The sequence below is a fragment of the Xenopus laevis genome, chromosome 6L (genome assembly GCF_017654675.1).
Source record: "Xenopus laevis strain J_2021 chromosome 6L, Xenopus_laevis_v10.1, whole genome shotgun sequence".
In the NCBI taxonomy this organism is placed as follows: Eukaryota; Metazoa; Chordata; class Amphibia; order Anura; family Pipidae; genus Xenopus; species Xenopus laevis.
In genome coordinates, this window is record NC_054381.1 from 137,789,623 (window position 1) to 137,805,643 (window position 16,021).

At 38.7% G+C, this 16,021-nt stretch overlaps 1 protein-coding gene across 1 annotated transcript in view; it reads right to left on the bottom strand.

The window, feature by feature from the left end:
* Window positions 1-7,832: 7,832 nt before the first annotated feature.
* cdh17.L (cadherin 17 L homeolog) overlaps window positions 7,833-16,021 on the bottom strand; it is a 38,135-nt gene continuing 29,946 nt past the window's right edge. The window contains exons 12-18 of the mRNA XM_018268131.2: window positions 15,326-15,517; window positions 14,991-15,235; window positions 12,146-12,276; window positions 11,313-11,540; window positions 10,840-10,956; window positions 9,109-9,225; window positions 7,833-8,326 (exon numbers count right to left, since the gene is read on the bottom strand). Of these exons, the coding sequence (XP_018123620.1) occupies window positions 8,220-8,326; window positions 9,109-9,225; window positions 10,840-10,956; window positions 11,313-11,540; window positions 12,146-12,276; window positions 14,991-15,235; window positions 15,326-15,517 (1,137 nt within the window). The 3' untranslated portion in view covers window positions 7,833-8,219. The remainder of the gene's footprint in view (window positions 8,327-9,108; window positions 9,226-10,839; window positions 10,957-11,312; window positions 11,541-12,145; window positions 12,277-14,990; window positions 15,236-15,325; window positions 15,518-16,021) is intronic.

The window sequence follows — 16,021 nt, forward strand, 5'->3', positions numbered from 1 at the left end:
AACTAGTGCTGTAACATTATGGTGACTGCACTGAATATTAACAATGTTACACTAGGTTCTGTTATTTGTTTTTTTGCTGATCTATAATTGTTTTTTTGATTTGATGATCCAGTGGAGGAACTGTGAAAAAGATCGGAGGGTTTACTTTTCCTTTAAATCTTGCAAATTTTGTTTGTTTTTGCAATTATAACTCTGTTATATGTTTTGTATATTCCTCAAACATAGTGAAAAGTTGCATGGAATAGTCTTAAGTGGACAGTGTCGGACTGGCCCACTGGGATACCAGGAAAACTCCCGGTGGGCCAAGGTTTCAGTGGGGCCTCATGCTTTTAACCATTTGGCCAATTTCATGGTTATTCTTTATTTAATATTGGAAGAACAGAGAATAGTAAATAAATATAAAAGACTAGGAGAAAAAAGAAGTTGAATGAGGAGAGGAGGAATAATAGTTTGGAAAGTGGGCCCTCAGCCTGATGTATTCTACCAGTCCGACACTGTAAGTGGATAAATGAAAAGCTGAACATATGTTAATCTTGTGTTAATCGTGTGACAGTGGGAACCATATGAAACATTTTGTTCCTTGGAAAGAAAAGTACTGGAAAGTTCTTTGTGATATAACTCCAGATTAACTCAAGTCATGCGTAATGTACTGCAAGCAGTAAGAAATTGTATTTACAAAGGAAACCGCATTCTTTGTTGGAACATAAGAAGAAGAAAAAGCAAATCTAATGACATGCCTGGTGACGTTGTTCCCCCAAATGCATCACACACTAATTCATAGTGCCAAATTCAGCACAGTAATAACGCACCCGAAGCGTGTCTGGATGGAATTTGATATTCATGTGGCTTTGTCTGCACAGTCTTTGGCCAAGGGTTGTTGGAATAGTAGTTCTACCACAAGTTAAGGATTATAGAAGGACATCAGTACACAAAATGCTGATTAAATTATACGTTTCTTTAATAAGAGGACTCTACATAATTAATGATTTTTAAACAGATGGAAGAGGATTACTCTTACTTAGTACTCTTTAGCTGTTTCATCTAGTAAAATTGTACCCTAATTCATGGGTCATTTTTATGGTTAAGGTTTAGGTCTAATTAAGATAAAAATTCTAGGCTAGTCCAGTACAGCAAGTTGTCTAGAGATTGATCCAGATGTTCTTGTCAAAAAGGTCAACATGAGACCAGTTAATGTCACCAGCATTTCAGCTGATAGAGAATCCCATATTAGTAGATTGAAAAGTGATTGGCTGACCTATGGAAAAATACTGGAAGGCATACATACGAAATATTAAGATTGAATGTGGAAAATGTGTAGCTATTTTTGGAGGTGACAGCTGTTTTGATGTGTTTTATACTATTTGATAAAGGGTAGTGGGAAAAGGAAATAGAAACGGGAATATAAGGAATACGTGCATTGTATAAACACTTCTCCGGAAAGACAAGCAGAGCCTCTCAGAATTTTTATGCGAAAATGATTGGTAACGCTCACAACTGCACCTCAGTTACAGGTCCCAATTTTTGCCCTCCCCATGCAATTAGTTCATCTACTCTGTTATCAAGTTTGTAAAATGGTTAGATTAGGTATAGACCTGAACTACCCTCTACTTCAAAATAGGTCTGTGTGATATAATTGTTGGTACAAGATATGGGCGTCTTCAGCCACAGTAGGGCATGACTGCCAAGTCTTATTATGTGCCTAGGTATAAAACATGCAATGATTAGGGATCTTTAAACAATTTTAAAATAAAAACATCTCACTCCCACTAAACTTAGATGCTGTAGGTGTTGGGGATGTAAGACGTGTTGGGGAATGCTGATAGAAACCCAATCCCTGCCATACCTAAATTGGGAAATATCGTCGTAAACATTTATAGTTTGTGCCTATGGGGCAAATTCACTAAAGCGGGAAGTGGCTAACGCTAGCGCAAATTCGCCAGCGTGAAGTCATTTTGTTACTTTGCCAATTTACTAACAGGTGCTGGTGTAAATTCGCTAGCGAAGTGGACCTACTCTAGTGCTACTTCGCACCCTTACCCTTAGGCGAAGTTGCTCTATGGCGAAGGGACGTAACTACGCTAATTCACTAACTTGTGCACTTTACTGAACGTTACCTGCTTGCTGGCGTCTTTTACGGGTGATAGGCTGAAAAAGATCGTAAATTTTTTTGGGGTACACTCCTTCCCACCTACATATCCTAACATATGGCACCTAAACTATACTGTGGGCTCAAGTGTAGGGCAAAATAACAACTCTATTTTATTCTATGAAGGTTTCCCATTCTTGTGTAGTGTAATGTATTTGCTGCTACATATACGTCCATTGTACTTTAACTTGGCGCCATATGCAAATTAGGCGAAACTTTGCTACCTTTCGCCTCCCTGAGCGCAACTTCAGATTTTAGTGAATTAGCGGCGCCCTGGCGAAGTGCGGCAAAGCCAACACTGGCGCTACTTCGAAGGTAAGTAAATTTGCCCCTAAGTGTTTGGTGCCATTTGAATTGTTACAGATAGTCTTGTCCCTTCTGTAATGACACTGAGAAAAGAGATGCCAACATTTTAGAAAAATATATAATGATGTCTTTGGCTAAAATTGGATGAAATACTGACAGATATATGAATTTTCTTAAAGCAATGGTTCACCTTTGAGTTAAGTTTTAGTATGTTATAGAATGGCTAATTCTAAGCAACTTTTCTATTGGTCTTCATTATTTATTTTTTACAGTTTTTTAATTATTTGCTTTCTTTTTCTGACTATTTCCAGCTTTCCCATGACCCCTCCTAAAACACAAATGCTCTGTAAGGCTACAAATGTATTGTTGTTGCTACTTTTTATTACTCATCTTATTAGTCAGACCTCTTCTATTCATATTCCAGTCTCTTATTCAAATCAGTGCATGGTTGCTAGGGTAATTCAAATTTAAAAACAATTTGACTATTCAAATATAGAAATTTATCATGTACTGTCTTTTTAAAAGTTCGACTTTGACCATTCTCCATCTAAATCCTGCCGAATTGCTGTTTTAGCCTATGGGGGACCTCCTAGAACCTATTTGGAGTCAATTGGTGGACTTTGAGAAATCAAAGTTTTTTTTAAACAATTTGAATTGAATTCGATCGAATCCAATGTTACTTCGATTTGAACGATCAAAGTGACATCTATTCACCCTCAGAAAAAAACTTTGATTTTTTTTAAATATTCCAGTTGGTCTTTTTTTTCTTTGAATTTCGAAGTTATGGGAGTTAAAAAAAAAACTCCTGTTACTTCGAAATTCGACCCTTGATAAATTTGCCCCTTGCTGTTAAAAAAGTAACAGTAACAATCAAAGATGTCTCTAGAGGGTCGAAAGCAGTCACAACTGCCCTAAATCCCTTGCACAAAGCTTTATAAATAACCATTTATTTACACCAATCTTTACACCATAATAATATTTTACACACCCACTGCAAGTAACACAGCGCTCTGCTCTTAGAACCAGTTGTAGACCAACAATAACAAGATGATAAATTTAGACGGCAAAACAGGATGGGATAAAATGGATGAGATGTTTACTATAAACACAAGGGACATCATCAGATTTAAATATTTCACGGAGGAAATGGAAAATATTTCTAAAGAGTCCGGTTTAAACATCTCAGGGTTATCCAAAGGCCTGGATAATGTCCAAAAGCATTCAGTTTTTTTCCATTAGTGAAAGAAAAAGATGCTTCACTTTTAGGATAATTGTTCTGGAATAAGAAATGTTGAAGGTCATTTTAGCAGAATGACATCTATTCTCTTGTGTGTCCTTAGACGTAATAAGAACCGCATTGTTTTTTCTGTTTTATAAGAAAGAACATTTAAAAGTATAAAACCTTACTTCTGTTATTGCTTATGATTTTTTTCTCAATATATTTAACATTTTTAAGTAAAATAAAAATTGGAAAGCGCAGCGCAGCACGGAACAGAAACACATTCCATGGACCTTATCATTTCATACTAATTCAGCAGCTTGCGTCTAGGCTAAAGGGCTCTGAGCAATAACTTATCCGGGGAGAGAAAACTATTTGCAGTGTTTGGAAAGAGAGATGAATTGTAGCAGCAATAGGAACATTTTCCACAACATGGAGCCACCCCCCCCTCTCCCAGTGTGAGAAGCACAAAGCGCCACTGGAATACTGAGCAGATCTGCATAAAAAAGAATACACTTGTAAATTAGGAATTGAAAACAAAACAGTAATTAATTAATGAATCTTATGCTTGACTTTTTTGTTACAGACGCAGTTCTAGCTAGGGAATAACTGACATGATAATGTAATATTTGCTACCCATGTTATCTGGCCTATCGTCCCGTGTGCTGAATGCACATATATTATACCATTTGCACAATCATAGTTTTATTTTATCCAATTAACTAGTATTACAGCTCCTTATCTCCTCTGCTTTAGGGTCAGGGCACACGCTCAGATTCAGGGAGATTAGTCGCACGGTGACAGATCTCCTCTTCTTCCGAGCGACTAATCCTCCGAAATGCCTCTCGCTGGCCAGGCCGGATTTGTGGCAAAGCCTCAAGGCCTGGACCTAGGAGTAGCGAAATATTAGGGGCGGCATGCCGCCCAGCCACATCCTTAGGCAGGGGCGTAACTATAGATGAAGCAGACCCTGCGGCTGCAGGGGGGCCCAGGAGGTATAGGGGCCCCCATGAGGCCCTAATTTATATACAATTTCAATAAATATTGGAGAAACAAGTTAACCTCTAAACATTTTGGGGGCCTGAAAAATAATTTGCTGTGGGGCCCAGTAATATCTAGTTACGCCACTGTCCTTAGGTGCACTGGGGACTCGAAGCTCCCCAGTGCTTCTGTGCCTGTGAGCAGGAAAGGGCCGGCACTAGGACCCTGTGGCCAGGGGGCGGAGGCGAGCTGAAGCGGCCGGCACTGGGACCATCCGGGCCTCGGGGCGCTGCTTCGTCAAATTCGGCCCTAGAATGTAAATCGCTGGTATGATGGCACTCAGAGCTCTTCGTTTTCTGAAGGGTTAGGGGAGAGTAGTCGCCCCAAAGAAGAGGGACTAATCTCCCCGAATCTGAGTGTGTGCCCTGACCCTTACTGTGCTGGTCTGTTACTGCCACTACCTCTGCAGACAACAGGCAATTGAGCTCCATAATAAACTACTAATTTTCAAACTGGGTCTCCTAGGACCCCCCAGAGAACCTGGGCCCACCCCCACATAAATGAGATATGTTTATCCAGTACAAGGATTTTTTATATGTCATTTATGTGGGAGTGGGCTTAGGGTGGCAGGTTCTCCGGTGGTTCTAGGAGCACAAGTGCTTGATAGATCAGCATTAAAGGGTGCACTCTTGCCCCCCACAGTGCTCTAAATAAACATAAATAACCTCATATCTCTAAATGATGTGCAAATTAGGGACAGGTAGGGGATGTCTATGTTGTAGAAGGAAGAGCTCTCGCACACCCGTGCTGGATAATTGATTATCAAGTAGCTTGGTGCTCAGTGATAGAGGCTGACAAAGGGGCGTGCCCCAAAACGTTGCACTTCCACATTAAAAAGTTTTGCATGGGTTAACCTGCAGCAACAGCCTTGTGTGCCAGTGCACTTGCTTTCTAGGGGATGTCTATGTGCCTTCCCAATTCCCTTTATGGATGTTGAGTGAGATTTTGATCCCGGGTACCAACTGCCCAGAAGTAGGGACTTCCATCCACAATTTTATCTTATCTATCAATAAAATAACATGAAAAAGTTGGATCGGGAAAGGCTTGATAAAATCATGCGAAAATCCGAATCATACTAATTTTTTGGATTTAACACTGGAATCCCTCAAATTTTTCAGATTATTGGACAAAACCCAGAGCAGATCAAAATATCTTCCAACTGTAAAAGAAACTGCCGTTGACTTCTACATGACCTCTGCAGTTTTGCGATGGCTGGTTTTTCGGATTTGGACTTTTAGCAGCTTCAGTGCTAGAGTGCGCTCCACTTAGGGTGAAGGCTGAAACTTTCATCTGAACTTTCATCTAATTTTAAGAATTCAATTACTTCATTATACATTTTACATAGGGACTTTTTTACTGGTTAAAACTCCCAAACATGGTTGCCATTCTTTAAGAATTCAACTGGGATCACCTGACTATAGTTGGAAAGTTGAGTGTAGGACTGGCCATACCGGAGATGACTTTGACGTAGTTGGCCAGCTTAAATATATTGCAATATATGGAAAAACAACCCCTGTTTTGTTTAAAGGAAAAGGCATTTTTTAGTAAATCAAGGCACAAACCTCTTGTTTTTGCCTGTTTTTTTTGCTTTTGTTTTAAAACCCTCCCTACCCTCCGGCACCGGATTTCCATAGGAAATACGGTGACGGAGCTGAGGGGGTGAGGGGTGGGGGGCCCGAGGAAGAATGTGGAAGTGACGTCACTTCCACTGAATACGTCGCGTGACATCAGAGCACACAACGCTTTATATCAGCGCGCCGGCATGTGACGTATATTTATTATATAAATATGATAATATTCCAGAAAATATTCCTATACAGAACAGAAATACAAGTAAAACATTTGATCTGCAGATGTGGCAAAAAGTCTTAAAAAAAATGTACAGAAATCATTTTCGCATTTTGTTGTTTGTGGTCCTAAACACTAAATATCCCTCCCATTGCTGTCCAACATTTTCCATGTAGAGGGCCAGCTAGAGGCTGATTATGATAACTTATTCCATACAAAGAAGTCAGTAAGGAACTTATTAATATTATTATATATATTTAGCGCAGACATAGTAAACTGAGCTAAAAGGAAATTATTCCTCATTCGCATCATTCCCTGCCCCAGTGGAGCTTTAATCACATTCACACCCAAACTAAAAAGTTCGAATTTCGAAGTAATTTTTTGAATACTTCGACCATCGAATAGGATACTACAACTTCAAATTTACTTTGACTTTGATTCGAAGTAAAAATCGTTCGAATATTCGACCATTCGATAATCGAAGTACTGTCTCTTTAAAAAAAAAATTTGCCAAATTAAAGCTACCGAAGTGCAATGTTAGACTACGGGGACCTTCCACAGCACTTTTCTAATTTTTTTTTGATCGAATAGAAATTCTTCGATCCATCGCTAAAAATCGTTAGAATCATTCGATCGTTCGAATACGCTAAAAATCCTTCGACTTCGTTATTTGAAGTCGAAGGATTTTAATTCGAGGGTCGAATTTCGAAGTTTTTTTAACTTCGAAATTCGACCCTTAGTAAATCTGCCCCTAAGAGTCATTAACCTGCTTCATGTTTGTTTTTTGTAGAATAGAAAAAAAAATTGCCACTGTCTATGTTAACAAACAAACAAATCTGCTGGGAAATTTGAGGATACAGCAGAAAGAGCCATTATAAATACAAAGAGAAAGCACATCAATTCATATAAAAAGTTTTTATTGAAAGATTTTCCCATTACAATAGCAGACTTTTTCTGACTCTCTCTTTATTGTTGGGCCTGCACAAGAGAGAAGCCCGTTCTTTAAGCTTCTTAATACAGAGTTTTAAACTTTGTGTAATACTAAAATTAAGTCCTGGGCATAAATTAAATCTCCTTGGCTTTAATATGTCTACGTTCCTTGTTCACATGATCTCTGAGGAGTTTCTAATGTTCGTTTTTCAACGCCTGTTTTTTGTTGCCATTCAAAAAAAATAAAAATAAAAAACAATCTCAAATTTTTTTCTAATTCAATTAGTCCGAACTAAAATTTTCCAGATTTAGCAGTCTAAATAAATCACAAAAATTCGAATAAAAAAAAAAAACGGCAGCTAAAACCTGCTATTAGAAGTCAATGGGAGGTGTATTTTCAGAATTTATTCTATTTAAAAAAAAAAACAGTAAAAATGGATAGAACAACAGGATTTTTTCCCCCAAATAAACATTTTCACAATTGTGAAAAAACTTTGTCTAGTTTTTCACCCTTGAATCTCAGAAAAACTTGAATTCAGAAATTGATAAATCGGCTAAGTGTTAATAAATGTGCTATATGGCAGTGTTCCACTGTAATGTCTCATATCTTTTTATTTTGGCGGTCGTGGCTGCTCAGAATTGTTGGGATCATTTACGTTAGCCTATTGCTTTCAAAGAGATGGGGAGGGGCGTCCAAAAAAGATTATTTGTATAAAACTCTAAGCTAAAGATAATATTTCTAGATGTTACCAAAACTCCATTCTTTCTTACTAACACATAGAACTGGGATTAGGAGTCCAAAGGTCTTGTCTCTGCGGGGTCCCGAGCATCAGCCGCCTTGCCTTCCTTCTTCTTTTTTTGATTGATAGAGATAAACACAGCTGCAACGATCAAACCTGTAAATATCAATATAAAAAATAAGTACAATTCTCTGCAAGTGGAACATATGTTGCCCCTAGGCATCTCACAATAGACTTTAATAGGGTAGTATCACAATATGAATCCCTTATACATCCAAAAATTGCCTTTGACATTAAACATGCCCCATAAGAAATAAATGCCATATAAATTGGTTGTGGGACAGAACCAGTTATAAATACTGTTATATTCGGCAGCGCTACCCTCATTCTGAAGTGCAAGCTGTGTGCTTCCTTTCAATAAACACGATACATCTGACACAATGGGGCCTACTTACTCGTTTTATATAGTCATTTCCAGCACTGGTGTTTTTTCCCTTCTCACCAGCTTTCCCACTGAGATTTATGACGCATTGAAAAATTGTCATCCAATTTTATAAAAAGCCGAAATTTATCCTCTGTAAAAATGCAGTTTTTTTTCTGTAGCTTTTATTAGATTGCAAAAACTTGGCATGTGAATGTTGAGAAGATATGCAAATGACATTTTTTATAAATAGGAAAAATGAGACATAGACATAAAAAAGCAATTTTATGGGGAGTCGAGACCCTTTTAGTTTAATAAATATTAGTAAATGGTCCCTGTTGTCGGACATCTGGGATGTAGATAGAGGCAGACGTAAGAAGTCACTTCTAACACTCCAAACAGTCTTATTGGTGTTGAGCTAAGTCACTAGCATACACTTTCTTGTCTGACAGTCTCTTTTGTGGGGCCATCTTTGACTCTATTAGGAGGAGGGCATTTTAACCATGTTTTTACTCACCTATGACTGCGAGAGTTCCAAACAAGATACCTAGGGCCATTCCAATGGAGGGCAATTTCGAGTTTTCTTCAGGGGGGGTGTCACACTCGTTTTTAGAAGTGCAGCTGCATATAGACACTGTAAGCACAAATTACATTTTTTTATTGAAATCTGAAACATGGATACACAATCAGGCACACATAGGACTTTTAAAAGGTGTCTGCAAATGAATGTGAAATACAAATAAATGATTAACAGTTTGCATTCTTATGTTATTATGTTCTTAAATGTTTTCAATTGCCCATTCGTCTTAAGGTGCCCATACATTATTAGATCCGCTCGTTTGGTGAGGTCGCCCGATATGCCCACTAACGGCTGGGCGATATCGGGTGGATCTGAACATTCAGCCCTGGGGCCAAACGATTGGATTACAATGCTGCGAATGGGCGCTGATGGGTCAACTAGCCAATGTGGTTCTGGATCGCTGAAAAAAAAATCAAACTTGTCAGATTGATATCTGGCCGATTTTTGGCCTGATATTGATCGGGAGGACCCGTCGGGAGCCCACACACACGGGCAGATAAGCTGCCGAATCGATCTAAAGGACCAATATCAGCAGCTTTAATCTGCCAGTGTATGGCCACCTTTATACTGTTTGGCCAGCTTTAGACCTAAAGTAGTCAGATATCAACTAGGGAGGCCATACTTTTGTCCCAATACACTGACCTATAGCCTGTCAGCTCAAGTATGGTCAAATTTGGCCAACATCAGCCCATATATGGCAAGATTAAGACATGGTCACTGGAACTTGGCAACAACTGCAGTGGTCTGAATGCAAGAGATTTGATAATAGATAGTTATTCAGCCTTTGAGTGAAACAATGTGAAACTGTGGAGCATAGTGAATTGTAATAATCTGGTGATCACAGACACACAGCAACTTGGTCCACAATGAACTTATTGTCTTTAATGTAATTAATATCTAATGGCTTTCTGTTGGGCAGTCTGATTATTCTAGTGTCACACACATTGATGGGTAGCTACTTTGGGGTAAAAACACAGGTTAGCTGACTATCTTGCACCAGTGACAATTACCTTTAGGGAATATCTACTGGAATCAATGCTTAGAATTCTGGGGTGGCTACCACAGAATGTGCTAGTGATATCAAGGGAATTTATTCACCAGAAATTATTTATTTAGTATCATACGTAAAGATGAATTTCCGCATTTTAGTTACAAATGTGAAAATGTGAATAGACAAACAATGCCAGGTGCATGTTGCTTTCATCAGACTTCCATAGGGGGTGGTGCCCAGATTCTGGAAATCAGAGGGACTTCAAATGCCACAATACATCACTACAAAATGGAAAAAAAAGGCAAGGGAGGGGTTGCATGACACTGTGAGCCTAGGGGTTGGAAAATGGTTACTATGAGTCATATGAGATAACCTGTTTTCCTGTCAATATGTGGAAATAAGTATGTCCTTGTAAAAAATAAGTTTATGTTTATTTATTTGAAAGGGCAGCTTTGAAAGGGTATTACTCCATTCTGGGTTATGAATAGCCCAACTGGCTTTATGTGTAGCCAGTTTTTCTAGTAATCTGGACATTTAGCCTTTTGGATGAACAGACAAATCTTTACATTAATGAATGTTATAGGAGAACATTGTATAGCACTAAGTTGGCCCTGTGCTATCCCTCGATCTCTTATTGTTCCAGTAACTAATGGCCATACCATCTGCAGATACTTTACCTGGAATATGGACTTTTGATTCAAGTGGAGGAGTCCCTTGGTCATTAATTATTACTTGAACATCGTAGTTTTTCATTTCAAAATCTGTGCGTACCATTGTTAGTTTAGCATGAGTACCTGAAAGATATAAAGAAACACATTCTTTACTTGGCCATTCATGTCAGACGTCTTCAATCTAAATAAAAAAATTAAGGACTTGGTCCTTAATCCGCTACGCATCAGCCAATGCTACACCTGACTATATTATGCCTTACAATGGCATAGCTTAAATTGACTAAACCTTAATTTTCTGCTTATATATTTCTGTGACTTGGAGCTAATGTAATGCAAGGCACATTTCAATAAAAGAGCATTGCGAGTAATCCATGTACCATTTAGAAAGCCTTAGAACCACAGCTGAGACAAAACAATATTGCAGAAATGTTATGTGTCAAATAGACCTGTGGAATTTAAGACTAAGAATGTCTACTTACCATTTATTCGTCCAATCTTCCAATCTTTTTCATCGGGGTTAAGGCTGAATTTGAATGGCGTTAGCCTTTGTGCATCAGCATCTGTTGCCTCAATCACCACTGACTCTGGCTTGGTCACAGGGTGGCAGAAGGAAGTACCAAAGTAGCTCTTGGCTAATCTCGGTGGATTGTCATTGACATCTTCGAGGAACAAGTGAAAAATTGTAGAGGCACTCATATGTGGATTATCTGGAATTAAATTACAAAACCGCTGGTGTAAAACATAAATGTCCATGGCATGCTAGCAGACACTTTGTTGGACCTGCACAGCAGAAGTTACATGCAGTGGGAGAGACTGCATTGCATCCTCTATATTGGCTTTTAAATGAGTGCCAGTTTTAAACAACCCTAAAAATGGCTTTGTAAATTGCACAAAATTGGCCCACAATGAAAGGCATGTGGTACTGTTATTGCAAGGCTGGTATTAGTCTTACTTTGCTGTGCCTTAATCCTTGTGCACCAAAGTAAGAACAACAAGCAGACTAGAAAGTGATCTGGTATTGATGGGTGCAAGTAGTTATAAATGTTTTCTAAAGGATGCTCTTCTGTTTGCACCGAGTGCTGTGCGTAGAGAAAGTAAACCGACCTTAATATATGTTGGAAGGACACCTTGGATTTATATATCTGGGTCTGGTGGCAGCTGGTGGTAACTTCAAATGTAAAATCCCAAATAAATAGACTAATTATAGATTAATATAGGCCCTTGTACATTTTGCTGTAATTATCTTATTACAAAATCTGGCGCTATTGTGGACAGCGAGAACCGGTTTCTCTATTTACATCCTGTTACTTACTCTTCTCTGAAGCGATTAATGTCACTCTATAATGGCTTTCTGTTTCCCTGTCCAGTAATGCTTTGGTGAACATCTCTCCAGTATATTCATCTATCCTAAGCCAATTCCTGCTGTCTCCTTGCAATGAATACCTGGAAGAAATAGGGATATTCAGTCAACAAGGGTTTGTGGGTTTATACAGACACAGTAATACAGGTGTTAAAACATTGCCTTCAATGCCTTTAAAGAATAACTCATCACTGAGTGCAAATAATTACTGCAATTTGTTACCCACTGACCTGAATGGATTTCTAATGAAACCATAAAATGGTGCTTATAACTTTTGCAGTGATTGTAAAACTCTACCATTATTTTAACCATAGATAGATTTTAACGAATTTTTCGGATTAATGGCCTAAACGATATCTTCAAATTGGAATATGACAATAAATTTGAGTAGTTAAGGCAACAATTAAAGTTTAATAAAAAGATGAGATACATTTGAGTTTTAGTAAATATCCCCTATGCATCAGCATGAATTTGTGTGTTATATACTGTGTCTGTATTTGTGCATACAGTATTTTTTGTGAGACCCTCTGTATAAGGGCATTGTACTGGGTTTGTAAGTTACTGTAAGCTTGTTTGTTTCAGCAAGTATGACCTGATAAGCTTCTCTAGATGTGTGTTTATTTGAGTCTGGGTTTGCTTGGAAAAGGGTCAGTGCCGGATTTAGTGGGCTGGCGCATCCGGTGCGAGCGCGCCTGCACCGAAGTGCTGCCAGAGTGCTGGGCAGACGTGCTCCCTGGGATGCGGCTGGGCGGCATGCCCCTTAAGCTGGCCATAGATGTAAAGATCTGAGCGTACGAATCGAGGATTCGTACAATTTTCGGACCCTGTGTGGAGAGTCCCGACATTTTGCGTCTGGCGGAGATTGGCCGTTTCGTCGATTGGACAGGTTAAAAGATTTCTGTCAGCTGCGGATAATATCTCTGCATGTATTACTTGATCGTACAATTTTCAGTGGGAGACTGTCACCAGCTTTTTGTCGGATCTTTGCGTCTATGGCCAGTTTTAGGATGCTTATACCATATGTAGATTTACATTATCCCTACTGTATGTTTGTAGTGGGAATTAGAACAGTTGAGGTGAGCATTTTATCAAAGGGCTACTAACTGCTTATAATATTAATAATATGTTTGTAAGTGCAGTGCATCTTTTGCTTTTTATTAAGATACCAAACTGGCTCTGCAGCTACACAATATTCATTGCTTTCTCAGTATACCCCTGTATTTAATGGCTGTGTGTTGCACATTATAAAAACATGAGGCATGTATAAACTAAACCAGTGATCCCCAAACAGTAGCTCGCGAGCAACACGTTGCTCACCAACCCCTTGGATTTTGCTCCCAGCGGTATCAAAGCAGGTGCTTATTTTTCAATTCCTGGTTTGGAGGTAAGTTTTGGTTGTATAAATAAACAGATGTACTACCAAAAGGAGCCTCCTATGGGCTACCAGTCCATATAGGGGCTACCAAACAGTCAATAACAGTCCTTATTTGACATCCCCATGGACTTTTTCATGCTAAAAAAGGTTGGGGACCCCTGCACTAAACAGTATTTACATCTCTATGGCTTAGGTTGTAAAATATTTGTAAAATTAGCCTCCTCAAATGCAAAGATCATCCTCCACCTATGATTTTAGTTCCAAATTCTGTTACTTTACTAAATTACACTCACACCAAACTCAACTCAACTGAAACCTACACTTAAGGTCATGAGAAATCCCACTGATTATCACAGTTCTATGATCATTCATAAGTTAAAGACCAAATTTTAAGTTACCACTGCCTATTGAGTTGACTGGGAATGTATATCTCTGGGAGAAATAAAGTCCTTGTGAGAAGGGATCCTTGGGAATGCATGTCCATAAATACGGTCCCACTATAAAATGACAGAACTATAACCTATAAATCTGCTGAAATCCATATCATTCTGATACCCATTTGAAGTTATCCTAAGTGGAATACTTTCTGTACCTGGACACCCACACCAACACATATTCTGAAAACCCTTCACCCTATGGCCCCATGCTTCTCATCCACTCTATATAATAGTCTAGTATAGGATAGAATTCACATAACTTTAGGCCCGCATGTCAATCATTTTTTAACATGGATAGCATTAAAAAAAATTAAAGGCCAACAACACAAAATCCAAAAAGCAGGACAGGGCTTTTGTTTTTTGAAAGCAAGGAAAGAGATACAATCACATGACTAACTGTAAATAAATTCCTCTCTGCCATAGCAAAACAATGATTTTAATCTTTATAAATATCTAAATAAATTGAATTTTCCCCCAATACAAATCCTACTCCACTAAAACACTAGGCATAGTTTTCATGTGTACATACATACATAGTGTTCCTTAAGTTAATTGTGGGGCAACTTCAATCATTTCAAGAGCTGAGTGGTGTGGTGTCAAATTGCCCAAAGCAACTTACCATAGCCACAATGCTTTTCCAGGCTACCATAGCCTCAAGCACTTGTCGGGAGCTCTAAATTAAAGTCTATGGGGGGGGGGGGCTGCTTCAGGCACTTTGGTGCCACATTCAAAAACTATTAAAAAGGTGGTGCTTAAAGCACCATAAGTAGCATTGCATGCCAATACCCTAAAGCTCAAAGTTGATGAAGAATGATTACACGTATAAGCTCCCTGTCCAGGGTCCAAGTACATCTTCCTCTGAATTTATCCCAACAATTTTTTTCTATTGACTGGCCATGGATGCTGAGAGCTGAAACTGGACACGGTTGAATGGATTCAGTAAAAAAAAAAAATAGTCAAGAACACAGAACAAGAGTAAGCATACCGGATACTGTCTCCCTCAGGGTCAATGGCTGTGATCGTAGCTAGCTTAGTTCCTACAGGCACATCCTCCTTAACCTGTTTTTGGTACAGAGTCTCATTAAAGTAGGGTTTTTCGTCAACGTTCAACACAAAAACTGTCAACTGAGTGATCGAGCTGTCATTATAAGCAACTTCAGCAAACAGCGGTTCTGGATTGGTAGCATGGATCACAAGCCTGTGCTCTTGCATGGTTTCAAAGTCCAGAAGCTGCAAATAAAGAATAGTTTTTTTCTGTCAATTGACTGAAATTCCAGTGCAAGATAACCCTTTAAGAGGTGAATAGCTGCTTGTTCATACCTTGGCTATTTTTACAAATCCACGATTTGTCTCTCGATCTGTTTCAATAATGAACATCTGGTGTGGGTCCCCCTCCTTTATCTCGTAATTAATGAGCGAGCTCCCGGTGTTTGGCTGATCATTATCCTTGGCCTGTATTTCCATCACAACTGTCTGCAATTGTGTGTCTTCTCGAATGGTCACATTCCCATACTATGGAGTTAAAAACAAACAGAAAGGAAGCAAACAGGGAATATTATAAACAACATTACAAGAGCCATTTAATAATACAGTAATGTTTAAACAAACCTATATCTTTGGCTAAGCTTTGGGCCCCATTAACTAATGTAGCCATAAAGTATCCATGGATCTGTGTCCATAGTTCATGCACAATAAATCCTGGCACCTCTTTAAGTCATTAGGAGGTGACGAGTGCTTTGCGGCCTACTGTGCCCCATGTGCCCTCAACTTCAGTTAAGTTAAATTCATTATGTGAATGAAACTTAACATGAGCGTCTTCCTTTGCTACCCATAAAAGGTTTCTTTCTAGAATGAGTAAGTGTAAATCGCCTGCAATGTTTGGTTATGAGAACATTGAGAAGACAGAATATATCTTATGGAATTTAGATGGATTTTTTTTTGACAACTAATAACCAACGTAAAAAAACTGAGAGAAGTAATACATTTTTTAGACACAAGTGTTTCAATGGGAAATTA